The sequence below is a fragment of the Macaca mulatta genome, chromosome 6 (assembly GCF_049350105.2).
Source record: "Macaca mulatta isolate MMU2019108-1 chromosome 6, T2T-MMU8v2.0, whole genome shotgun sequence".
NCBI classification, from domain to species: Eukaryota; Metazoa; Chordata; class Mammalia; order Primates; family Cercopithecidae; genus Macaca; species Macaca mulatta.
In genome coordinates this window covers 89,350,301-89,376,741 of record NC_133411.1, presented here as the reverse complement: position 1 = coordinate 89,376,741, position 26,441 = coordinate 89,350,301, and the positions used below count along the sequence as shown (strand labels likewise).

At 35.7% G+C, this 26,441-nt stretch overlaps 1 protein-coding gene and 1 non-coding gene across 2 annotated transcripts; both read left to right on the top strand.

Moving 5' to 3' along the window:
* The first annotated feature begins 125 nt into the window (after window positions 1-125).
* Window positions 126-26,441, top strand: TMEM167A (transmembrane protein 167A). The gene is made up of 4 exons (XM_001111642.5): window positions 126-190; window positions 12,361-12,470; window positions 15,552-15,586; window positions 22,087-26,441. Exons 1-4 carry the CDS (start codon window positions 188-190, stop codon window positions 22,155-22,157), a joined length of 219 nt encoding a protein of 72 aa, XP_001111642.1. The 5' UTR covers window positions 126-187; the 3' UTR covers window positions 22,158-26,441.
* On the top strand, window positions 13,140-13,274 carry LOC114679194 (small nucleolar RNA U109). The gene has a single exon (XR_003730865.2). It is a non-coding gene; the product is annotated as a small nucleolar RNA U109 (small nucleolar RNA).

Genomic DNA, 26,441 nt, shown 5'->3' with positions numbered 1-26,441 from the left:
GGTCTAAATCCCGCCTTTTCCGGTGGAGAGGAGCCTATCCTAGCGTCTTAATCGCCCGACTCAGTAGGCGGTGCCGTGACAAGCCCAACCGGACGGCTGGAGAGGGCGAAAAGGGCAGACGGGGCGTGCAGCCTCTTCCGCCTGGGGCCCGGAAGGGTGATGTGGCTGCGGTATCGCCGGCCTCGCTATGGTAAGAATTGGGGCTGCCGGGTCGAGGTTAATCTTCGAGAAGGGATTGTGGGTCTAGACTAGGGCTGGAGGTTGTGCGGCAGCCCGGGGTGTGTGGGCCTTGGAGCCATGTGGTCCCTCCACGGTCAACGAGAGAGAATCAGGACGGACTGTCCAAGAAAGACTCCTGGGTCGCGGAGCCCGCCCCTCATGCAAAGTCCGCTTTCCTACTTTGTTTAGGAAAAAAAAAAATGCGTTGGTGTGTTTTAACACGTTGGCTACGTAGATTATCTGGGGTCATTGAAGCTTTGAAGCGTTAGAGCTTCTCGAGTTTCCGCTTGTTTTCTTGCATCTCCTTATCTCACCCTAGGGGCTTTACTCTGGTGTTATTGTTTGATTTTGTGGGGAGGTTCCTTTGGCACCAAACTCCATACCTTCGTTTTCAGCTGTTTAGTCAATAGCCTCTCAGGACCCTTCTACATTATTCTCTCAACTTTGAAAATGCTACTTTACAAGCTATAGGTTTTAATAGTTAAGAGTTCTCTGCAAAGGCGGATTGCTTTTCTAGGGGCTTAATATACTTATTGGAGTGGTGTCTAGCCTCAGGCCTTCCTCCTCTTTCACCTCCAAGTCCATTTGCCAAATGTGTATATTTCTGGGCAAAGGATGCATGCCTGCGAATAGACCCAAAAACAACTATGACTCCAAAAAGCTTGAGTCTCATGGTGAAAAATTATGAGCCCACGTTCACGGAAGTTGCTACAGAATCCCATATAGCAATAATTCAGTTTCTTCTCTGGACGAATTTACCACCTGATGGGAAGATGGCAGTTGAGACTAGCAAGACTGTCACTCTTAATTCTTTTACATCTTTCTAAAAACTGAAGTTGAATTATTTTACTCGTAGTGCAAGTCAAAGATAACTCTTTTTATTATCTCACTATCAGACTAGCTAAAAACAAGATGCATATACTGTGCTGAAGATCATCGGTATATAAACTATCTTGTCATGCTTGTTTTTCCAAAAGTAGCATATACTTTCATTCATTATCAAGTCCTATGTACCAGGCTCTTTTCAAAAAATCAGTTTATAAGCATGGAAATATCAAGTTCACCACAACTTCTAAGTAGATGTTTACAAATGAAAGAAGTGAAACATGAGGAGATTGACTTGCCTTGGATCACACCTAGTAGATTGTAAAGCCAGGACTCAAACTTATTTTAATGTCCAGATGCCCGAAATCTTCATGTTGTTATCGATAGAAACACAACATAACTGAGGATGAAATAAGTCTTAGTAATTTGTTCCTTATTAATATAAATATATAAATCAGACATAGGTGGAAAACAGAAACAACTGGCAGGTGGTTTTTTATTGCTGTGAGATGTCAAAAGTACATTGTTGGCAGAGCTACGAAGTGAGGTTTCAAGGAGGCTAACTTAGCGGTTTGAGAAATGGATTAGTGTCTCAGTATCTTTGAGTTTGCACCTAAACTTAGTTTATTTGTGAGGTAACCCAATGCTAATGACGTAATAAACCTGAATTACTGTATTTTAATGAATCTTTTTTTTTTTTTTTTTTTTGAGATGGAGTCTTGCTCTGTCGCCCAGGCTGGAGTGTGCAGTGGCGTAATTTCGGCTCACTGCAACCTCTGCCTCCGGGGTTCAAGCGATTCTCCTGCCTCAGCCTCCTGAGTAGCTGGGACTACAGGCGCGCACAACCACGCCCGGCTAATTTTTGTATTTTTAGTAGAGACGAGGTTTCACCATGTTGACCAAGATGGTCTCGATCTCTTGACCTCGTGATCCGCCCGCCTCAGCCTCCCAGGTGTTGATATTTATATGGAAGTTTGGTGATGCTTTTGTGACCAGAAATATGCCATCGGATTACAGGCATGAGCCACCGCTACGGCCAAGAATCTTTTTAAAAAGCATTTCAAGGACAAAATGTTTATCAGCAGTAATTTACATCTGTCAGGATGAACAGTAATTGTAGCACTTGTGAATTAATACTTCTAAAAAATTTCAGAATGCCTTGTTTCCCCCAATGCCTAACATCCTTCAACATTCCTCTCATGTCTCATCTCTTTCCAAAAAGCCTCCCTTAACCCTTTCTATTTTCTTCTACTCTCTTTAGGTATCTATAGGGATATTCATGTATACTTCCAGTATCCCTCTAGCATAACCCTTTTCACAGAAAACAGCAATAAGGTGTTGCCTACATTTCTCCCTCTGTAGGCAGAATTCTTAAAGACTAGGTATTTTAATCTCTACAGTCATAGTGCCAGCTAGAGTTAGTACGCCATTAAGAGTCTGGACCTGTAATCCCAGCACTTTGGGAGACCGAGGTGAGTGGATCACCTGAGGTCGGGAGTTGGAGACCAGCCCGACCAATGTGGAGAAACCCCATCTCTACTGAAAATAAAAAATTAGCCAGGCGTGGTGGCGCATGCCTGTAATCCCAGCTACTTGGGAGGCTGAGGCAGGAGAATCGCTTGAACCCAGAAGGCGGAGGTTGTGGTGAGTCGAGATTGCGCCATTGCACTCCAGCCTGGGCAACAAGAGCGAAACTCCATCTCAAAAAAAAAAAGTCTGGGGATACAGACATGCTCGGTGTCTTCAGGGATTTCACAGTCCAGTGGGGGGAGATGATTAAGTGAATTCCATCTGTTGTCTGTTATGATGTAGCATGACAACACGTGTAGTGGAAAGAGCATAGGTTTAGAATGAGCCAAACAGAGTTAGAAATCATGCCCAGTTCCCATCCTTTACTTGGTTGACTGTAAGAGAGTTTATTTTCATGTCTTTTTCTTAGTGTGCTAAGTGATTTTCACAAACTCCGCAAAGTAGGAATGATTGCCCACATTTCATAATTAAACTGAGTCTCCAGAGAATAGATGTGAAGTATTTTCTCTCCTCTTATAGTGGAAGATATGTAGAAAATCATTAAACACAGTGGAAGGAGTAGTACTGGCTGGGAACTGCTTGAGAGATGTCCCCAAGAAAGAAAATAATTCTCTCTCACCTGTATTTTAAAGAGTATTAGGGTCATTAGCTAGAGGTGACAGCGATCTCTATCCCATAGATAAAGGAAATGGCAGTTACGGGAACAAAAGGCATGAAGTTCAATAGTTGCATGGAGCCTCAATGTGGCAGGAATTTAAAAAAAAAAAAAAGTATAGATGAGGCTAGAAAGATTAGGGCCAGATTTTGAAGAGCTTTGTGCCATGCCGAAGACTTTATATTTTGATGATGTTTAATTGCTTACTTTATAAAGGCTTTGGAGCAGGGAAATAAAATTGGTGTGCATTTTAGAAAACCAACTGGTAACAACATGGAGAGAGTATATTTAAGTGGAGGAAGATTAGAATCTGGGAGACCAGCTTGAAAACAAGTGCTGTAGTTCAGGTATACGATGATTGAATGTCTCAACTCTGATGAGCCGTTGGGTTGAAAGGAAAGGAAAACTAGGAAAATCATTTTGAAGGTACTTAGTGAAGGGTGATGAAGCACAGCTCCAGCTTGGATGATTTATTGGATGGGAAAGAAATACAGCAGATCCTCAACGTTTATGAGGAAGAAACTCCATTCCCAATTGAGGCCACTGTGTGGAGTTTGCATGTTGTCTTCATGTCTGTTCTTCCCATGTCTGCATGGATTTTCTCTGGGTACACCAGTTCCTTCCCACATCCCAGAGATGTGTAGAAGATTAGGTTTGTTGAGGTGTCTACACTCTCCTAGTTTGAGTGCTCTGCACTGGAATGATGTCCTATACTCAAAGCTACTCAGATGGCTCCCGGCACCTTCAACAGTGTACTGAAATAAGCCAGCTATCTTACTTGTTTTTATTAATCTTTCTTAAGTGGATGTATAACTCCTATTTATTTCAGTGTTTAATATTAGAAGGGTTTTGATATTTATTTGGAAGTTTGGTGATGCTTTTGTGACCAGAAATATGCCATCGGAACTTAACTCGTGTTTGTATCAATTTGCCTATGGTAAAATTGGTTTTGTTACACATCTTTTGGCTTAAAGTTGCATTTTCCAAGGACCTGTGGATGACGTTAAGTGAGGACTTACTGTGTTGGTTAAGCACCTACTCTGATAGGTGTTTTTTATACAAGGTTTTATTAAAGACGTATTATTGGCCATATTTTTCATATGAAGAAACAGATGCAGAGAGCTAAGTGTCTTTGCCCAAGATCACACTGCTTATAAATAGCAGAGCTAAGATTTAAACTGAACCGATTCGTCACAAAATGCTGTGCCCTTTCTATGCAACAGTATCATTAATTGCACAAAAATATTAAGAAGAAAAGCAACATTTTTATGTCATGGGTGGGTGAGGACGTAGCAGTTTAGATAATAATTCTGTTGCTAGTATTGCTTTTGCGTCATCCATGAAAATGGCATCACAGTTGAAAGGCAAGTATCTTAGTATTATAAAAACAGTTCTGATCTTATGAACCCATGAAAGGGTTCCATGAACTACACTTTTGATAACCACTGCATTAGGCTAATAGGAATCTGATGTGGGTGCTGGTCTTTTCTAGCAAAGTTTTTGAATACCAATTGCAAATAAAAGCTTCCAGATGGCTGAGGCAGGCATTCAAGACTAGCCTGACCAACATGGTGAAATCCCATCTCTACTAAAAATACAAAAAAATTAGCCAGGCGTGGTGGCGTGCACCTGTAATCCCAGCTACTCAGGGGGCTGAGGCAGGATAATTGCTTGAACCGAAGAGGTAGAGGTTGCAATGAGCCAAGATCACGCCACCACACTCCATCTGGGTGAGAGACCGAGACTCCGTCTCAAAACTTCCAGGGTGTTTCGAGAAACTATAGATACCCAGACCAGTTAAATCCAAATTTCTGGGCAATGAGGGCTTTTTAAGCTCCAAGTGGTTCTAATAAGCAATTAGATTTTATACCATATAATAGGACATTTTATCAGTCTTTGTTTTTTCTTGGTTGCAAGGTCAAAGTACTTTACAACAGGCTTTGCTCTTTGTCCTTCAGAATACTTTCTCTTGTCCAATCTTTTTATCAAAGACATATATGAAGCATTTATTCTAATTTTTTTCACTCTACCATTTATCATTGTTTTGTGTATGCCTTCTCTTAATAACTCTTGACACCCTTTTGCCTTATCTTTAGATCTGAGGTGTGTATAAAATAGCTCCAAAACGAAGCAGCACAAACATAGCAAATTAATTGTAGGTACCATAGGTACCATGATAATGAGATGAAAATAGCTACAAAATCAGTGTTGCCAGTTGTTCAGGTGCTTCTACTCTGAACTGTAGTTTTACTCATCATATCCATGAAAGTTATTAAATGGAAAGTATTAAGTAGAAAAGGTCTCTGTACATTTTAAAAATAGGACTGGTTGTAACAAATGGTTATTTAATCCAGCCCCCTCATTTTACAAATGAAATGAAACTGACAGGTAGAGATATGAGATGTTGATTCATCTAAGGTCAAATTTATATACTTGGATTACTTCATTAACCCAAATGTTTAGTGGCCACTGTTGCTGAGAAGCGATGGGTGATGAGTTCGTATCTAAATATTAATCAAGCCTGATTTCTTGCTCTCAAATTAAACTAAGGTTACTTGTCTATTTGGTACAATATCACCCTACCACGTGATAAGCAACAAAGTTTAAATGTATATGCTAATAACGCCAAAAGAGAATGTAGATAATTTTTATGTATTAGTGGAAATCTTTTCAACCAATACTGGTTACTTACTTTGGACAATTTAGATATATGCGTGTGTGTGCATTCATATGCACACTAATCCTTGCATTTTCATGTTTTCCGTTTTAAGAGACTAGTTGGAAAATGCTGACCTGACCTAGATTTTCTAAATGATAAATGCTGACCCACTTTTCTAATGCTGAATAATTTTTATCACAATCAGGTCAGGAGTGTCATTTCTGTGTTCCCTTCCACCCCCAAAAAGGGATAAACTAGTTTCATGTAAAAGAAGTAAATACTAATACAAGTAAAACTGTTACTATTTGGAGTTTTAAAATGTTGTCTTTCATATTTAATTTTTGTTTTAAAACTGGAGGAATTAGTATGTCAATAAAAATTTATTTCCCATGTAAGAGGCAGTCAACATTTAAAGCTCCAACACAGTGTTATGCATAAACAAGGCGCTTAATCAACAAATTTGTTAAACAATTTGTTTGGTAATCCTAAAAATAAATAAGCTACGTAGTGTCCAAGTGATCCAAAACTAATGAAAATACTGTAGATTTAGTCTCTCCTTTCTGCAGATTAAGTATGCTTAGTAACCAGTCATTGAGCACTCTCTAGGCACAGCTTGTTTATCATATTGGTGTGTATATTTCTTTTGCTTTTCTCATTGTTTCTTTTTGCACTTTTATATTGCTTGGATAATTCCTTTTTTTCCATTTTCTATTCCTAATGTTTTCAGTGGTTTCTTTTTAAGATTTCTTATTTGAAAGTTTTGTTAATAAATACCTTGAGCTCTTAGAAGTATTTTACTCATCTTTTTAAAAAATCTCTATATTGAATTCTTACTTATAATCAGACTTAATGTATATAGTTTTAGTGTTCAGAAATGACTCTGAAAATGAGAAGTTATATCTTAATAAATAAAATGATTTTAAAAATCTGAAAACTTATTTCTAATTTTTCAAATAGACTTGAGAATAGAACATTTTGTAGAGGTTTGTCAACATTGTAAGTAATTTCATGTCTAGAACCCTTCCTTAGCTTTGCATTGACCAACCTCCATCTATTCATTGATTAATTATTGCATCTCCTGTAGTGGTGGCCAAATAAAGTCTGTGAATTATTTTTATTATTTCAAAACACCTAACCAAATGTGATTTACTTCAAAATGATCAAATAAAGTAACTGACTCATCAAGTTTATTTCCTTCCAGTTTGGGTAAATTAACTCATTGCAGTAACACTAGTTGTTTCAAGCGTATCAAAAGATCTCATTGACTATGAGTTGTCAGATAAGTCTACAATGCAAAGGGTTAATAAAAGAGCCCTTGATGACAAATCATTTCGGGGCCTGCATTACCGTGTTTTAGAAGAATGACAGCTCTCAGTAATCCTACTCAGTCTTACAGATCTTTTGAAATTGTATATCTCTTAAGAATTAAAAGAAGTCAGAAGAACACACACTCTCCAGTGTGCAAGCACCTTCAAAGCTTGCTGCTTGATAGAATAAAAAATCTGAATTCCAGGAGGTGATATAAGATGTGGATACTGAATGGAAATTACCTCAGGTGTTTATTTTACCCTACAGCCTAGGTCCTTAACATAAATATAAGGAAATTTGCATCTTTCTGCTTGATTTTCCAAGATATTATTGAGAAGTAAACATAAATGCAAAGCCGTACATGGAGGTTTCTCTTGAAGAGCTAACAGAATTCAGCAATCTGATCTACACTGGTTTTTGAATGTGCATTTTTTCTTTGGAATCCAAGTATGTTCATGGATTTGTTAAAATGTTCATTATTGCTAATTGTATTCAAGTTCCTGTTCATTTGACATTTTTCAGTGACTTCTCTGTGTACTATATTTTAATAGTCACAGGGGATTGATAAAAACCTCAATAGAATAGAGAAGACAATCAGTACAGTATGTGTTCTGTAACACACACCTTGTTATGTGTATGTATTATACACATATAAAAATCCTGACTCTGCTTGGTATGGAGAGTGGGAACAGGGAAGACATCAAAGGAGGTGCATCTTGAGTTGAGGTTGGACGGATGAGTCAATTCACCAAGCAGGCAAGAACAGATAGTGCAGAACTCAATAGAGTACCTTGAAAAAGGTTTCATGACTTAAAGGCCCTGAAAAAAATTAAACAAGTTAAATGAATTTGACTTACCACCTTTTTATCATATTTTCCTCTATTTTGTGATTAAATATGCTTACCTTTTTCTTAGATTCCTCTTTTCCCTTTTAATAACATTTTTCTGTTGAAAATTGCCATTATTTTTTCGCTGAAGAGGAACATCTGTTTCCTTTAACCCCGAGACTAAAATTTTATATCACCAGACAACAGATGCTAAGCATTAAGGGGAATGCTATAGGTGGCAGGCTAATGTCCGTAAGTTAGAAACACACTTTTGACCAGAGTCTGAGTACATCTAAAAGACTTACCACCTAAGATTATTTGTTTTAAACTTTAGAGTCTTTAAACCCCCAGAACAAAGTTGTATATATCATATATTTCATACTTGTAAATGGTTTTCTTTTGTAAATGGTTTCACATACAAACGTATATACACACTCCACTTTCATAATAGGCATGTTTTTAAGTGCCTTTTTATCTTCTATTAAAACATTCAGACATAAAGAGGTAGAAGCCTATAATGAACCCTCATATTCTCAGCATTTTATCGTCAGCCCTACCCCTCTCCCACCACACATGCACTGGATTATTTAGAAACAATCCTGGACATGATGTCATTTAAGCATGTTTCTTTAAAAACACATTTGGAGAAGAAAAGAGAACACATTACAAAGTCATGAATTTAGATACTGCATTAGGAAGATGATAAACCTACTTTACAGATTTATTTTCCAACCATTTTACTATAGGAATCTTTGCTTAAAATACAGTAAGATTCTCATTATTCCCTGAACATGGTAATGACTTTCTCTTTAGGGTTTTTTTTTCCCACATTTTTTTCTCTTCTGGAGCTTGCTATTTGCCCATCTGAATGGTGCCCTTTCAAGGTTTGACTCCATTCCTGCTTTCTACATGAAGTCTTTCTTGACTTTTTCTTACGAAAATGGCATTCTTTGTCTGCATAGCTCACTTCCACATTCAACAATGAGTTGCTCTGTACTTTTTAAAGTACATGTTCTATTTTAACTTGATTATAACTGCTGTGTGCCTCAGTCTCATGTATAAAATACAGGTAATAACAATCATGTATAAAATACAGGCAATAACATTTACCCCAGATACATGAGGATAATACAAAACAAGTACTCAGTGAATATCAGTAATTGCTATTGTTAGCCATAAACTGCAGGGAAGGAATCATACCATGTGCCTTTTTTTAAATCTCCAGTGCCTCATTTCTCAGACAAAGTGGATACTAAATACACATGTAGTTATGATGACTGGGAGGAAATCTGCTTTATTTTCTCTGAGGTCATCCAATATTATTTATTAATATATTCACATACATATTCAAAATATGACCTTTGAAAGGTAAGCATTGTGAGATACTGTGCTTTTTATCTACAGTTGATCATGAGCTAATTCACTGATTTATGTTATAAAATGTATATCACTGACTTTCACAGGTTTAAGATTAAAACCCAATTTAATTAAATCCCAAGATACATTAAATTTTATCTTTGTTATATCCATGAAAAAATTATGCAGAGAAAAACAGGTATTAAACTGGTAATTACAAATCATTTTTGTCTTTTTCAGACCGTAAAGGTATCACTTAGACAATTTGAGAAATCCAGAAAAGTTGAGAATTAGGTTAAAAACTATCCGGAGATGGCTGGGCACAGTGGCTCATGCCTGTAATCCCAGTACTTTAGGAGCCCGAGGTGGGCAGATTGCTTGAAATCAGGAGACCAGCCTGGCCAATACAGCAAAACCCTGTCTCTACTAAAAGAAAAAAAAAAAAAAAAAAACCACAAAATTTAGCCAGGCATAGTGGCACATGACTGTAATCCTAGCTACTGGGGAGACTGAGACAGGAGACTTACTTGAACACACGAGGTGGAGGTTGCAGTGAGCCAAGATCCCGCCACTGCACCTCAGCCTGGGCAGCAGAGCAAGACTCTGTCCCTCGACCCCCACCAAAAAACTATCCAGAGATAATCACAGCATTTTCCCACTTGCTTTGCATAAAGGTTTACATACCTTAAGATGTACTGTCTGAAATCTTTGATCCCCTTTTGCCTACTGCTTAGCATTGTGCATAAGCACTTTTTGTCCTTGAGAATATTGGTAAATAATGTATATAGTGTTTAAAACTTTTTCAGTAGTTTGCACATATTTATCATAAACATATATAAAAGATTAAAATGACATTGGAACAGTAGTTGTCTGTTTGTTTTTAAGATTCTCCTGGCTATTCTTGCTTTATTTTTTCCATATGAACTTCAGAATTAGTTGTCTGTTTAAAAAATAACTTGTTGGTGTTGGGTTCACTTTAAATTGATAGGTTGTCTTTACAATGTTACCTTCCAGTATAAAAACCTGGCATACCAGGTTTCTTAATCCATGTTATGTTGCTATTAAAAAAAAAGAAATTGGGTAATTGGTTAAGAAAAAAGGGTCACTTAGCTCTCAGTTGTGCAGGCTGAGAGTAGTAGGGCTTGGCCCTCCTTCTGGGGAGGGCTTTTATGCATCACAACATGGCTGAGAAGGTCAAAGGGGAAACAGACATGGTGAAAAGGAGGGAGGAGCTCATGGCTTTATAACAACCTACTCTCTCCGGAAAGAATTCATTTCCTGGAAAACTAATCCATCTTATGAGATCTCACTAACTGCAGAATAGCACCCCGACATTCATGGGAGATCTACCCCCCAAACCCAAACACCTCCCACTAGGCCCCACCTCCCAACACTACCTTACTGGGGATCAAATTTCAACCGGAGCTTCGGTAGTGACAAGAAAACCATTTCTAAACCATAGCAACAGTCTCTTCTACTTTTATGTTCTTCCATATGTTTTAAGATTTTGCCCGTTTTTTTCTTTGATGCCGATGTTGCACGTTTCTTGTTAAGCTTATTCCTAGGTATTTTAGTTGTTCGTTCTGGATGCTCATTTTTTCATTGCCTTTCTCCTGAATGATAATATGATTATGAAGGCTATTGATGTATATATTTTAATTATGTACCCAGCTACCTTACTCAATTTGCTTAAGATCTATAATTGTTTCTCACTAAATTCTTTAGGACTTTTCAAATAAGCACTCAGCCACAAGTACCAATTTTATGTAACTAAGTTTTTTCATAAGTCTTATTCTTTGTTTCATTCCTGATTTTTTGTTTGTTTTTTAGAAAGTGCCTCTAAGTTTACTAAACAAGCATATTGCTAACTGTTGTATGAGACTGACATATTTTATCTACCTATATATGATGAAAATGTTACTTTGTTACATATACAGTAATATTCTTGCACTTTCTTAATTTCATTTTATTTGTTCACCTATCTCTTATTGGGCTTCTACTATGAGACAGGCATATGATTGGTGCTAGAGATTCAGAGTCTGATAACCTGATAACACAATGTCCACCCTTCAGAGATGAATATTATTATAAAGGTAACAGTTTGCTATGAGAATAGAAAAGGGAGTTCTACATAAAATAAGAGAAGGGAGGCAGATGGATTCAAGGAAACTTCCTTAAAAAGGTGATGCTAGAGCTGAGTTTTGAATAGAGTAAGTCCACCTCCATTTACTTTAACTGGAAACCTATGATTTTGTTTGACTGTGAAAACTTATGAAACTTATGGTTTCTTGTGATTCCTGTGTTAAATTTTAACTTTTTGAATAGGACTCGAACTATTAAATACCAGCTAAGTATCTTTATCCAAAATGCTTGGAGGCAGAGTGTTTTGGATTTCAGATTTTGGGGGGATTTTGGAGTAATTGCATTATACTTACTTATTGAACATCTCTAATCAAAAATCCAAAATGCTCCAATGAACATTTTTTCTTTACCATCATTTTGGCACTCAAAAAATTCTGATTTTGGAACATTTTTGATTTTGGATTAGGGATGTTCAACCTGTAATGAATAACTTTTAAAAATCCAACAGTGAAAGTGCAGGTACTTGCTTTCTTTCTCCAAAATCTATTAGCCTAGTATTTGTCAACTCATGGAAAATTATAGCTTAAATTTAAAGGATGTTTATCCTAAAAAAAATTCAGAATTAAAAGAAACTTTAGTTAGCATTTAAGTCTGTCTTCCCATTCTCTACCCAGCCAAAGACTTAGAAAAGGTAATTCCGCTAAGGCCATAAAACTAGCTATTGGCAGAGCTTGAAGACTGTAGAATACCTCAAGATTCTGGTTTTAAATGTTGCAAGACTTGTCGTTCTGCTTGCCTTCTTGAAGAAATAAAAGCATGACTCTAAATGTGGAATTGTCAAATATTTTTTACTTATGCAGTTTTTATTATATTAATTTTTCTTTCTTTTTTCTTTCTAGTCTGCCATTTTCAACTTTCAGAGTCTATTGACTGTAATCTTGCTGCTTATATGTACTTGTGCTTATATTCGATCCTTGGCACCCAGCCTCCTGGACAGAAATAAAACGGGGTATGTTACTAATGATGTCTAATCACCTAAATTAGTTCTTACAGATGTTGAATGTAAGTTAACATATAAATTATTACATAATTTAATTCCTACATGTAATTTGGTTTTGTAATAACTTTTTTCATTTTCTTCCTGTTAAAAATTCAAAAACTTTATATTCACAATATCTTACTAAACTAAAAGATAAGTTTCAGAAGTGATCTAATATGTGTTAGAGTAAAAAACAGCATGAGGGATTTAACCTACTGAAGGTGAAAATACATGTTAGTTGTCCATCAGTTTTTATGATAATACTCCATTTTCTTTGTAGACATTGTCTTCTCTTCATTCCACCTTTTTCAGTAAAGTCCTATTGCATTTATTCTTCAATATTCACCGATTTGTTGAAATTATATTATTTGTTGCTTAGCTGTACAGGAAGTCTTTCTATTCAAGTAGAAAGTTTCATTTCATCTTTCCCTTCTGTACCTGCCAACTGTAAACTTAGAATTAAAGCGTATGGTAGACTCTAGTAAACACTTATTCCTATTGATGAGTTAATGGAATTCTAATATAATGCATAATGTCCATCTAAGATATTTAAGTGTTTATCTCATTAAAGAATAATTACATAGTAGTAGAATCCTTTCCCTATGCTATTACGAAAATTCTTCTTCAAAAGCAAGTAGGTTGCATGTGGAAATGTCTGCTCCTCATTCCTTTGGGAGCAGGAATATATTCATAACATGCTACATTAACAAAGGAGTTCTCAGGGCTGCCAACTTTCTAGTAAAGGTTGAGTGGTAGTATAGTTCTACATAAAACAGCCTGCCTATTTTTACATTTTAAAATATGTACTAATACAGTCAACTGTTTGAAAGCTTTTTGTTTAAAAACCTTTATTTCTACTTACATACATGTTAAGCACCATTTTATTTTGATTTATAGCTAAGAATTATTTTGTATAGAAATTTTTATAGGCCTAGTCTCTTTCTGTTAAAATTACGTGTTTTTATGAGACTCATAATCTTTTATTATAGTGAGAATATATACCATGGTTAGGTGGAGGTATCTAGACAGATTGAATAAAGCAAGTTCTTGATGACTTCACTGTTTAAAATTACTTCAGTTTTTGCTACTTCAAATAATATAGAACTAAGCAGCAGAAGAGAAGATTACTACATGGTCTTTATCCTGGTTTCATAGACCTGGTAGCATTATCAGCAGATACACTTATTGGTATTTAGCCATAATAACTAAGCAACATAATTACATTTTTTTAATCAACTAACAGGGTTCGTGTGTGTGTGTGTGTGTGTGTGTGTGTGTAAGTAAAAGTAAAATTGGGGTATTACAGAAATATATCTAGGTAGAGAAATATGTGGAAAAAATTAAAGTGGTGCTGATAAGTCTCTTAGTTACCAAGTTAGTATTCTTTATTCATTTATAAAAGTTGTTAATATATTAATCCTGTTGTACCAGTTTCTTAATGATATTTTGTTACTTCTAGAATGTTAGACCCAAAAAGACCTTGAGTTTTTGATCTTGTGGTTTTCGGTGGGTTCTAGAATGAAGGAGCCATGGCTTTGCAAATGCCTGACCTATTCCATTGTTTGATGAAGAAATGTTAGCCAATTTTAAGTGATACCTAGAGTTATCATCATATGTACCTTTAGCCTATGTATGAACACAGTACATGTAAGTCACCATTCTGAGGACTTTCTGTATAATCACTCATTTCATCCTCATAACAACCCTTTGAGGGTGGGTACTATACCTTGCTCACAGTTATGCAACCAGTAAGTACTATAGAATTTAAGCATAATTTGGCCTTTATTTTAGCTTATTTTCAGGGATGTATATGGCTTTTGTCATTTTATTTCTATAGTAAAATTGTTTAGCCTGTCAGAATATTCATACTTTGAAATAAACTCATGTTTTTGCCTAATTCCATTTAATCTAAACTGTGTATATTCCAGTTCATAGCAGTTTCTATACATTGATGGTTGATAGGCTAAGAGACCTTTTACTTTGAGGTCAGGAAGTTATACTTCAGAAGAGGAACATATGTAGAACTTAACTGACCAGAGTTTTCTGTCAGTCTTACCCATTCAGATGTAATGATTCACTAGCCAGCCATCTCTTTCGGCAAAAAAAAAGAATATGCTATAAATTTTTCTGGAATTTAAGTATTATTATTTTCTTGAGATAATAATTCTAGTTTATATAACATAATATTAATTTATCTTGATTTGCAACCATATGTGACACTATTTATAATTCTTTGTCAGACCAATAAAGTAATGTCCTCGGTGTTACTTTTTAAGATATCTCTATTCATTGATGACTCAGTTGGTCTTTTTTTCAAAAATGATTTGTTATACATGCCAAATAAGTGATAATTCCATATAATATGTAATTCATAATGTATTCATTCATACAATTGAAATATATGTCTCCATTCTAATACTTGTTTCTAGAATATGTGCTTTACATGCCATATTTAGTGAATTCACATAGAGTGTCCTCTAAACTAGGAGATTTTCTACTTATATTGAAAATATAGGCACATTTTTAATTCCTTCTTAGTAAATGACACATAATTAAATAACATCATTGGAATTCATTATTATGGATTATTTAACTTTAGAGCTACATTCTCTACGAAATTAAAGTTTAGTATAGGAATGTTTTTGGTGTCACATTCAACCAAAAAATGTTCATTTAACATTTTATCAAAATCGATGCTTAAATTGCCATGTACATTCTATGCTTTTGAAAGTAGAGTACTTTAAGTTAACTGAATAGTAAACCCTTATGCAAATTTTTGCGACTCTCATTAATTTGCCCTGGATTTGACCTATGACACTATTTATATTCCAGTTCATAGCAGTTTCTGTACATTGATGGTTGATATGCCATTGTGTCCTACTTTCATACTTGGATAGTGGCTCAACATCAAACAAGCAGATTTCAAATTTGAAGCAAAGTGTTAAAGGTTAATATGTTAATATACAATTAATTCCCTATATGATATCAAGAGAATGATTTACCTTTCTGAGTAATCAATAGCTACTTTTTTTCTGTTTTTATTCTATGCAGATTGTTGGGTATATTTTGGAAATGTGCCAGAATTGGTAAGTGTCTATAATCTCCCTCCACTTCTTCAGCTGTAAATTGTTGACCAATTTACTTATGTTATAATCGCACAAATCATATGTTAATTTTTAAAGGGCAGGCTTCCCGATTTTATGCATTTTTGCAAAAGTTTATAAGTTGTACCAAGCTCTTTTCCTTATGCTATTTGGGCATAAGGCGTAGGCCAGGCATGGGGGCTCACACCCGTAATCCCAGCACTTTTTGAGGCCAAGGCAGGAGGATTACCTGGGGTCAGGAGTTCCAGACCAGTCTGGCCAACATGATGAAACCCTGTCTCTACTAAAAATACAAAAATTAGCCAGGCATACACATCTGTAATCCCAGCTACTTAGGCAGCTACTGAGGCAGACGGATCTCTTGAACCCAAGAGGCAGAGATTGCAGTGAGTCAGATCATACCACTGTACCCTAAACTGGGTGACAGAGTGAGACTCTGTCTCAACATTAAAAAAGAATAAAACTAGATTTGGTGGATACTTCATTAACACAGAGATAGAAAAGTCTCTCTAATTTAGATATCAAATACCATGCATTCCTGGTATTGGGGGAAATAAATGTATGTGGTTTTATGCACACATGTTGACAGTATGGAAGTATAGAGCACGCTGTTCTGTATATTGTATACCATTTTGATAACTAGGATGTATTCCCATCTAATGAAAGTCTGTCTGAGCAGCTATCTAAACATAATCACTGTATTGCCCTATTTTAAGTAACAGAATGTTTAACTGTTTTGTCTGTTGAACCCATGTGGTCATAGCCAAACTGTTTGACCCGAGTTAAAGTACTACCCTTGATCTTAGCTAAAAGACCAAGAAGCAATTAAAAGTTAAGGTAGATGTGGTTGTCTTACAACTTTCCATGATAAGAGATTAGTAACATCATATATGTTTTTATAGTTAATAATGTACTCCTGTCCAGTCGCCCTGTATATGCAACATTTGACACTGTGCCCAGCACAAAGTAGACTCTCAAATGATTAAGTGAATGAATTAAAATGTATTTTATTGCATCATTCATCAGTGTTCTTTTTTGGGGGGGGGGGATGGAGTCTCGCACTGTCACCCAGGCTGGAGTGCAGTGGTGTGATCTCGGCTCACTGCAAGCTCCACCTCCCAGGTTCAAGCAATTCTCCTGCCTCAGTCTCCCAAGTAGCTGGGATTACAGGCACCCACCACCATGCCCAGCTAATTTTTTGTATTTTTAGTAGAGACGGGATTTCACTATGTTGGCCAGGCTGGTCTCGAGCTCCTGACCTCGTGATGTGCCCACCTCGGCCTCCCAAAGTCCTGGGATTACAGGCATGAGCCACTGTGCCCAGCCGTTCATCAGTATTCTTGAATAATAAATTACATCCTTTTTAAACCTTCTTAATTCAAAAAAAAAGAAAAACTCAAGGCATTTGTACATATACCACTTTGAACTGAAATTGGATATTTCTTATCTGTCCTCTTTGGAATCATTTGCATGGCCAACGAAAAATTCTTTCGTTTCAGTACTCTTCTTCTAACTTTGAATTTATGCATAACTACTTTTTTCTTTCATAAAGCCTGTTAGACTTTTATAATAAAAAATATTTTTTCTACGTTTGACATTTAGTGTTGTTAGCCAGTCTGACAACAGCCTAAATTCTCACAACTAATCTCTTTAAATAGGATGGAGAATTGAAGAGTCATCTCCATTAGATAAACTGTGTGCCCTTTAGAGTATTGTGTTTTATTTTGGTTTTCAACTTCTCAGAGATGTGGAAAATTTAGAAGATGGTCCATAAAGGAGACAAACCTCATGAGATTGAAAAATACAAACTAAGTATTTGTAATACAGGTATACCTCAGAGATACTGCATGTTTAATCTCAGACCACCACAATAAAACAAGTCAACAAATTTTTTTGGTTTCTGGTACATATAAAAGTTTTGTATATTAGTAGTCTGTTAAGTGTGGAGTAGCAGTGTGTCTTTAAGAACAATGTGTGTACCTTAATTGAAAAATACTGTGTTGCTAAAAATCACTGGTGATTATATCTGACCCTTTAGTGAGTCAATCATTCTGCTGGTGGAGGGTCTTCCCTCAATGTTGATGGCTGCTGATTGATCAGGGTGGTGGTTGTTGAAGGTTGGGTGACTGGCAGTTCTTAAAATACGATAACATTGAAGTTTGCCACATGGATTGACTCTTCCTTTCATGAAAGATTTCTCTGTAACCTGCAGTGCTATTTGGTAGCATTTTATCCACAGTTGAATTTCTTTCAAAACTGGATTCAATCCTCTCAAACCCTCCACTGATTTATCAACTAAGTTTATGTAATATTTTAAATCCTTTGTTGTCATTTCAACAGTGTTCACGACATCCTCACCAGGAGTAAATTCCATCTCAAGAAACCATTTTCTTTGTTCGTAAGAAGTTACTCATTCAGATTTCATCATGAGATTATAGTAATTCAATCACATATTCAGGCTCCCCTTCTAATTACAGTTCTCTTCCTCTTTTCGCCATTATCTGCGGTTACTTCCTCCATTGATGTATTAGGTAAACCATGCTGTAAACAGGTATGCTGTCATCCAGACTTAGTTGTTCCATTTCTAGAGCATAGGGAGAACAGATTTAGCATAATTCTTAAAAGCTGTAGAATTTTCAGCAGGTGAATGAGCATTGACTTCAGCTTAAAGTCACCAGCTACATTAGCCCCTAACATGAGTCAGCCTGCTGTTTGAAGCGGTGGAAGCCAGGCACTGACTTCTCCTCTCTAGCTGTGAAATTCCTAGATGCCATCTTTTTCAATAGAAGGTAATTTTGTCTACATTGAAATTCATCTGTTGTTTAGTTTAGCTACTTTCATTGGTTATCTTAGCTAGTTTCTGCATAACTTGCTGTAGTTTCTTATTGGTGTATCATGTATCAAATAAGGTTGCCATCTTGTATGAGCACAGTTCATGGTGCCCCACAACCATTGCAATGGTACCATGAAAGATCAGTGATCACAGATCGCCATAAAAGATACAATAATAATGAAAAAGTGTGAAATATTGGGAGAATTACCAAAATATGACACAGAGACACAAATTGAGCACGTGCTGCTTTTAAAAAATGGCCTCAATAGACTTGTGCAATGCAAGGCTGCCATAAGACAGTTTTTTTTCAAAGGGGCAATATCTGCAGAGCACAATAAAATGAAATATTCTGTACTTAGAGATTTTTTGAAAGAGAAACTGAGAACTGATGTAATTTGTCTGAAGATGGTTATAGTATAACTAGTCTTCAAATCTTTAAAGCATCGTCTAAGGTTCATATGTTGTTCGCCATTGAAATAATTTTGAGAGCAGGTTTTCTTTCCTTAAGCTTTTAATGATAGGAAAGACCCATTAATGGTGGAAATTGTAAGCATAATACTAAATTATCCAGAAGTCCTTTCTAAATCTGTGATAATGAAATCATAAGGTTCTTTGGCCTTTCCAGTTTCTTGTCATGGCAAATGATAGAGTAAGTGTAAAAGACTTCATAGAAAAGTGCCTGTTTCAAGGCTGTAATACTGATATAATGACTATTGAAACAGACTTTATCTTCCAGAGAAATAAGTATGATTTTAACAGATTCAGCTATTCTTCCTCAGTGTTCTGTCATATTTTGTTCTCTCTTATAGTGACATGTGTAAGTCTTTCTTTTGTAATAAGTATCATTACCTTAAACTGGTAAAATCACAGATATAGCCTAGATAAGTAGTTACCACTCCGGGACATTTGGCAAAATAGAGAGACAGCTTTGATAGTCACAACTGGACTCAGGGACATATAGTGGGTACAGGTGAGGGATGTTGCTAAGCGTCCTAGGATGCACAAGGAATCCATCACAACAGAATTATCAAGCTCAAAATGTCCATAGTACTGGAGTTGAGAAGGGCTAGTCTAGATTTACAGAAATTTGTGATGCAGACTTATCTGGCACTCAGTTATGAACAACTGCAAATCCTGAAATAATAGGAGAAATCTTAAGCACTTCAAAAAGAACCAAGAAAAGAATGACAAAAGAGCATCCTCAATGGTTAATACTGATAGTTAGTGATAAATGTAAATATATACACACCAAACTGCATGCTTCAGAGACAAGTTACTCTGAAAAAGAATATGGCCAAGAAACGGTGGTCAGAATACCTCAAGTAAAGTAGAAAGAGAGAACATAATGGAAGAGCAGGTCTGGAGTTAAGAGGCATAGTTATCATCTCAGTTTTATTATTAAGTTGCTAATGCATAAAGAAAATATTAAGGTATTTTAAATCCATCTTATGTAATGAGAGAAGTGCATACAGTTCCATTTAATAGCCCACCCAAACAGCCCCTTTGTTCACAATTATTACTTGAAAAGAGTATAGCTCAGTTTAAGATGTCTAGTTTGTATCTTTCTTAATGATTTCCTGTAGTATGATCTATTTTTATATCTAATTATAAATAGTGTCTAGTGTCCTTTTTTTTTTTTGGCTATTTATTATTTCCATTTTCCTCTCTTGACTGTATGAATGCCATAGGTTGAATGGTTCATTTTAAATGTTCATTCTTGCCAATTCTGTGAAAGCATTAGCTTTTCATTTTGGCAAAGTGACTTAGAAAATATTGTTGATATGCTGCTTTCTCAAGCATATGCTCCTCTCTTATCTTGACACAGAATATATCCACAAAGAAATGATACAATTTTAATGGGAAAAGACCTAGCCAAATCATCTTATCATGTTACACATCACATTACAGTAACTGTTTTACATTCACTTATACAGACCTAAGACCAGACAAAAAGTAACATTAAAACCCAAGTTCAACTAAAGATGTTTAGCTCTACCACATGGTAGTCTCTTTTAAGAAAAGTAAAAACAGGAAAATGAAATCCATCTGTAAATTATAGCAGTCTAAGTTGAAGGATGAGAAAAAGCGGAACTTCTGGAAAACTTAGGACAGTATTAATTTCTTTTAAGTATTTAATAAGACTGTATGAGACAATGAGGATATATAGCCCTAGTAAGAGTGACAGGCTTGCTTACAAAGTCTTTCTGAAATTTATGTACAAATGGGGTTGTTTTTGTTTGATTTGGTGACTTGGGCTTTTTCCTCCAAGAGAATTAGCATTGTTTACAAATTGTGACCCAAGATATATTTTAATTTTAAAAGATTTTTATTTTCAGTTGAGGGGATGGTATTGTAAAAACACTTTCACTTTCTAGATTTTTCTTTAGCTGAAAGGCAGTCCATTAAATGTCTATGGATAGAACAAATACTTCCAGATCCAGAAAAACCCCAAAAGTTTATTTTTTTATATATGTGTATAATATTTTCTGTGGAAATTAACAATGAGCAGACACTAATATATAAACCCAATTATATGGCAGTGTCATGTCAGTGAGGAAGCTATAAAAATGAAAATGACCTTGAGAATTTTAGTTAATAAAGATGGTCAGGATAAACATTTTCTAAAGGTAGTTTGCTGAACTTGCTAAGTGGAATAAGGAGTTTCATTAAAGAGTTGACTTTAAACATCATGGAAAAGCACAAGTGAGGGTAGTATAAACCATCTCTACTAGAGGATGCCAGGTACATACCCAGGATTATTTCTAGAAGTAGTTTCTTCTTCCTTTCTTATACTGCCCTCACGGCAGCATAGAAATGTTTGTGCTTTATGAATGAGTATAGCGTTGCGGTTATTGAAGGAACAGGGAAGAATAAGATGAGTTTGAGTTAACTCACAATGACATGATCTCCATTTGCAAGACAATTCACAAGCTAATTTCAGATTTACTTTGTGCAAAGGAAAGCATCCAAATACAAGCATTCCTTAAATGCATGTGAAAAATTGACTCATATAGAAGTGGTTGGTTTTAGTTCTACTTTTCTAACCCAGAGTAAGCATACTATCTCAGAAATAGTTTTTCTATTTTTTTAAATTAAGCATTTTAATTTGTCCATTTTTTAAATGCAATTTTATTGACCATCCTCTCTTTATTTTCATCCATGAATGCTCCCCCTTCCCTTTGCCTTTAAGTGTCACGAATTGCTACCAGTAAGGACAAATATTGTGTTTCGAATTTCTTTTTATGGGTGGAAATTTTGTTCTTTTTATAGAAAGAAAATAAACAATATTTCTTTGGCCTCAGTTGAGTTGAGATTGTTTCTCTTGGATCTCTGTCCTACATTGTACATTGTATTTTTTAGTGTCTGAGTTTACACAGTGACAAAGAAATGATGCTTTCAAGGTTTTCTAAATATATGAAAAGAAGATCCTCTTCGAAATAAATTGACATATTAATAGTTTAGCCCATTCTGCATTGTGCTGTTTTTTATGTTGCATCTAGTTTTTGTCATTGTCCCACCCCCAATATGGGGGCCTCCTAGGGAAGAATGTTATCTTGATTCCTATGTATCCCTTTCTCGTAGTATAACCTTGTCATAGCCAGGTTAGCCACTCAGTTAATCAAAATGAATATCTCCTTTTTTTCAACAGGTGAACGGAAGAGTCCTTATGTAGCAGTATGCTGTATAGTAATGGCCTTCAGCATCCTCTTCATACAGTAGCTGGGGAAAATGCCAGAATTTAATTGCCGTCAGATTTCATTGTGAACAAGGACTTACTGCAGAAAATAATGGAAAGGATGGTTAACCCTTTTATCTCTGAACATTGAATGAGATAAATTTCCAGATGCTGTTCTCTATTTTTATGTTATTGGACCAATGTTCTGTATAATAATTAAGATGTAACCATTTAATAGTCTGTAACAATCAACCTCAGTATTGTCACTACAATATTACATTCTGCAAATGTTATTCTGTTGTATCAGATACCAAATTTTAGTGAGGTATCTCCAAGGCACATAGTAGAAAACAAAATTGGTTAATTACTCAAGTTCCTTTCACTGTGATTTGGAAATGATTTAATCTTTATAGAACGAGACCCTTTTTTGGACTAGCTTTTTTATTAAAATGGCTCAATTTGTGTTGATAAGGATTGCAGTCATGTTTAATAGCGCTTGCTTTTCCTCTGGGCACACCATTTTGATCATTAACCAGAGTACCTCTACTCTTAGCAAACTCTAGTTTATGACAAGTATTTAAAATATTTAAAACAAGCTTATAAGTTCTTAAGGAGCAAAGTAAATGAGAAGTAACTTAAAAATAGTATTGGAAAAATGTTGATATTTAACATTAGTGGATTTAGACTAGACATGGCATAGTAGGCTCTGAAACCTCTTGTCAAGTATACATAAATGTTTTGTGCATGAATTTTTACCAGAAAGCTGTCTTTCTCTGAAAAACACAACATTCTTAGAATGAAAAGAACAGTTATAAAATAATTATCTTATATGTGCTTTTCATTATTTTTAGTGTCACGGCTTCAAAAATGAAACATTTTAATTGCCCTAAAGAAACTGTATTTTTGTTTTGTTTTTTAATATAGCACTTTAAATCCGGTTTGTGTTTTGTCAACTTGAGCTGGAATCTTTTTTGTTACTTTGAAGGTGATAAATAGTTTTCAAATCTACTGATTTGTGTACTGTGGCATAAGTATCTTTGAATTTGGGTGGTGAAAGGAGACCTTCAACAATTTTTAGTCTAGGCAAGAGAATTGTTGGGAATGTGACTTCTAAATTTTACAATAGAGCAGTTATTTTAAGGTCATGGTTAACATTTCTTAAGGTTCAACTGAAATTCAGTTAAAATTTCAGAGCTAAGAGGAACTTAAATCTTAGCTAAAAATTACCTGTTGTAGATAGTATTAATTAGATTGTTTGCAGCTATTAATTCATCATAAAGGTAAAATGAAGAAACTCCCTTTTTGAAGAAAGGAAAATTATTTCTAATTTAATAGGCTAGTAGTTATTTCTGCAGAAACAAAGTATGGAACTGAAAGCCACCTATTTTTATTTTAAACTAAACCACTTGGAATGGATTCTAGGTAACATCTTAAGCTTGTGTGTTGCCTGTGGTGGTTTTTTTGTTTGGAGGTGTTTTTTGGTTTTTGTTTGATTTTCTGTATTTTGTTATCTGACGATTTTTTGTTTGGTTTGGTTTTGGATTTTTTTTTTTTTTTTTTTTTTTTTTTTTGGCAATAGAGCTGTTACGCATTATCGCTGTATTTTATATTTTTGGCATGTCTGTGCAGTTAAAAGTGGTATATTTTGCTTTAGACAGGGAATCAGGTTATAATCATTGTTCTTCCTCTCAAGTGCCTCTTGGGCTTTACATCAGGTCAAGGATTTTCAGGGTTTCTCAAAAATAGGATTCTTGTCAGTGTCTCCATGCTGAGTAAGTAACCTTTCTGACTCTAATTTCTGGGTGGCCATCTGTTGTCCAGCTCTGCTGCCAACTGGACTTTCCGAAAGCCATGTCAACTAATTTTTTATATGCTAAGACAAATCGAATATGAAAAGAGGAAGAATATTCTAGATATTCTAAGACATTTCTTAATTTGGCATCTCAGAGGAGGTAAGTGGAAAGTAAAGGAAGAGATAATTTTGGGGGAAAATTTGTGGAAACATACAAAACTTTTTGCTATGTATAGACACTAAACAGAGTGGGAGGCAACGTATTTGTAACAACAAACATCTGACCTCTTGAAACACAAGCTCTTGGAGAAGTCAGGGAGAGACACAGTATGAATAAAAGCAATTAACATGTTCTTTAATGTATTTTTTCAAAGAAGACCGCTGAATCCTGTTCTCTAATCCAAAGGGCAGTGTAGGTTGTTTTAAGCCCACAGAATATTGAGATATTTCTCGTGTGGTTTTAGTGGGGTGGTAGGATGCAGAAGGTTATTAAAGATCAACTTAAGCATCAGATAGAATATCTCTTTTATTTTTTTAACTCTTATTTTAGGTTCAGGGGTACATGTGCAGGTTGTTATATAGGTAAACTCATCTCATGTCAAGGGGTTTTGTTGTACAGATTATTTTGTCACCCAGGTGCTAAGCCTAGTACCCAGAAGTTATTTTTCTTGCTCTTCTCCCTCCTCCCACCCTCCACCCTCAAGTAGGCCCCAGTGTTTGTTGTTCCCTTCTTTGTGTCCTTGAGTTCTCATCATTTAGCTCCTACTTCTAAGTGAGAACGTATAGTATTTGGTTTTCTGTTCTGTGTTAGTTTGCTAAGGATAATGGCCTCCAGGTCAGATGGAATATCTATCACATAGACCTGTTGTTACAGGGTAGGATCGGATGATGGACACTGAAGTACTCAGCGTGCTAAGTTCAGTTGCTCTCCCTAGCCTCCTTTTGGCTTCAGAGTCTTTTGATTCCATCTATCCTGGCATTTTTTGTGTGCTGATGTTTAGTTCCTGATTGGCTTTAGCTGTACTAATAGGAAGGGAGTTGTCTTTTCAAGCAGTCTTAAAAGGTGGTCAGTCAAAAGGCCAGAGTCTGAATCCCTTCTATGGCTTAAATAATTTGAGGATCAAGTCCAGTATCTTGTTAATGCCCTGTTCTACTGTGCCAGGCACTATCTTGAATGCTCTTATATGTTCAAATTCAAAATAGCTCTTTCATACCGGGGGATGATAGTAACGTGACTTGCAATAGATTCCTTCATCTTAGTAATAAGATGATCAGTCTAGTTAGGACAAAATAGAGATTTGAATAAATTAACTTTTCCAAGTTCACAGAGTAAAAATGAGCAGATCTCTGCCTGGTTTTGTGAAAAAGACTTAGCACTGGTAAATAGAATATTTCTATTCCTACACCATTCTTTCAGTATATCATCACTGAAGACAGGAAGATAGGCACACAGATTTTTCCCATAGTAATTCATAGTACACTAGGTGAAAGACGAAGTATGTATTGAAAGTACAATGTGATGGCATTTATTATTCAGATAATCCCAGGATTCTAGAAGAAAACAAAGAAGAGTGACAGTTCAGTTAGGGTGTGAACTTCCAGAGGAGCATTGCTTAAGCTGAACTTGAGAGCATTGTGCAAAAGCACAGTAACCTGTTAAGAACTAGAAATAACCTAGCTTGTGCCACTTTGGGAGTATTAAGACGTAAGCCTAGAAAGGTGGACATAGGTTAGATCTTGGACTGTCTTGTATTTTTCTCCTTCCTATTGATGACCTACCTCAAAACTGAATATGTTTTTCCTCCTGCCTAACACAAAACTACTTAAGGGCAAAAATTTAAACTCTTCCTTGGTGTGTGTGCAAACAAGGTTGAATATATTCATGCCTACCTTATTTTGGACTAGGAATACAGTAGTATACTTTCCAAAGACTTGTCTGAATAGTATATAAGGTGGAGGCAACTGACTAGTTAGGTCAGTATTTTTAGAAACTCTTAATAGCTCATACTCTTGATGCCAAAAGCAGCCCTGATTGTTAAAGCACACACCTGCACAAGAAGCAGTGATGGTTGCATTTACAATTCCTGGGTGCACAAATAAAAATTCCCAAAAAGCAAGGACTTACGCTTTTGGCAAAACCTTTGAGAAGTTACTGGATCATAGGAAGCTTATAACAAGAATGGAAGATTCTTAAATAACTCACTTTCTTTGGTATCCAGTAATAGTAGATGTTCAAAATATGTAGCTGATTAATACCAGCATTGTGAACACTGCACAACCTTGTGATTATTACTAAGCAAGTTACTACTAGCTTCTGAAAAGTAGCTTCATAATTAAAGTTATTTATACACTGCCTTCCATGACCTTTACTTTGCCCTAAGCTAATCCCCAAAATCTGAAATGCTACTCCAATATCAGAAAAAAAAGGGGGAGGTGGAAATATATTTCCTGTGATTTTAAGAGTACAGAGAATCATACACATTCTGGTTAGTTCATATATGTCTAGTGTGTAATAAAAGTCAAGATGAACTCTCAA

What these genes read in the sequence shown, in the direction of transcription:
- TMEM167A (XM_001111642.5), top strand. An exon ending in CTGGACAGAAATAAAACGGG is followed by an intron (nt 12,471 to 15,551) that starts GTATGTTACTAA and finishes TATTCTATGCAG; the next exon opens with ATTGTTGGGTATATTTTGGA. An exon ending in TTGGAAATGTGCCAGAATTG is followed by an intron (nt 15,587 to 22,086) that starts GTAAGTGTCTAT and finishes TTTTTTCAACAG; the next exon opens with GTGAACGGAAGAGTCCTTAT.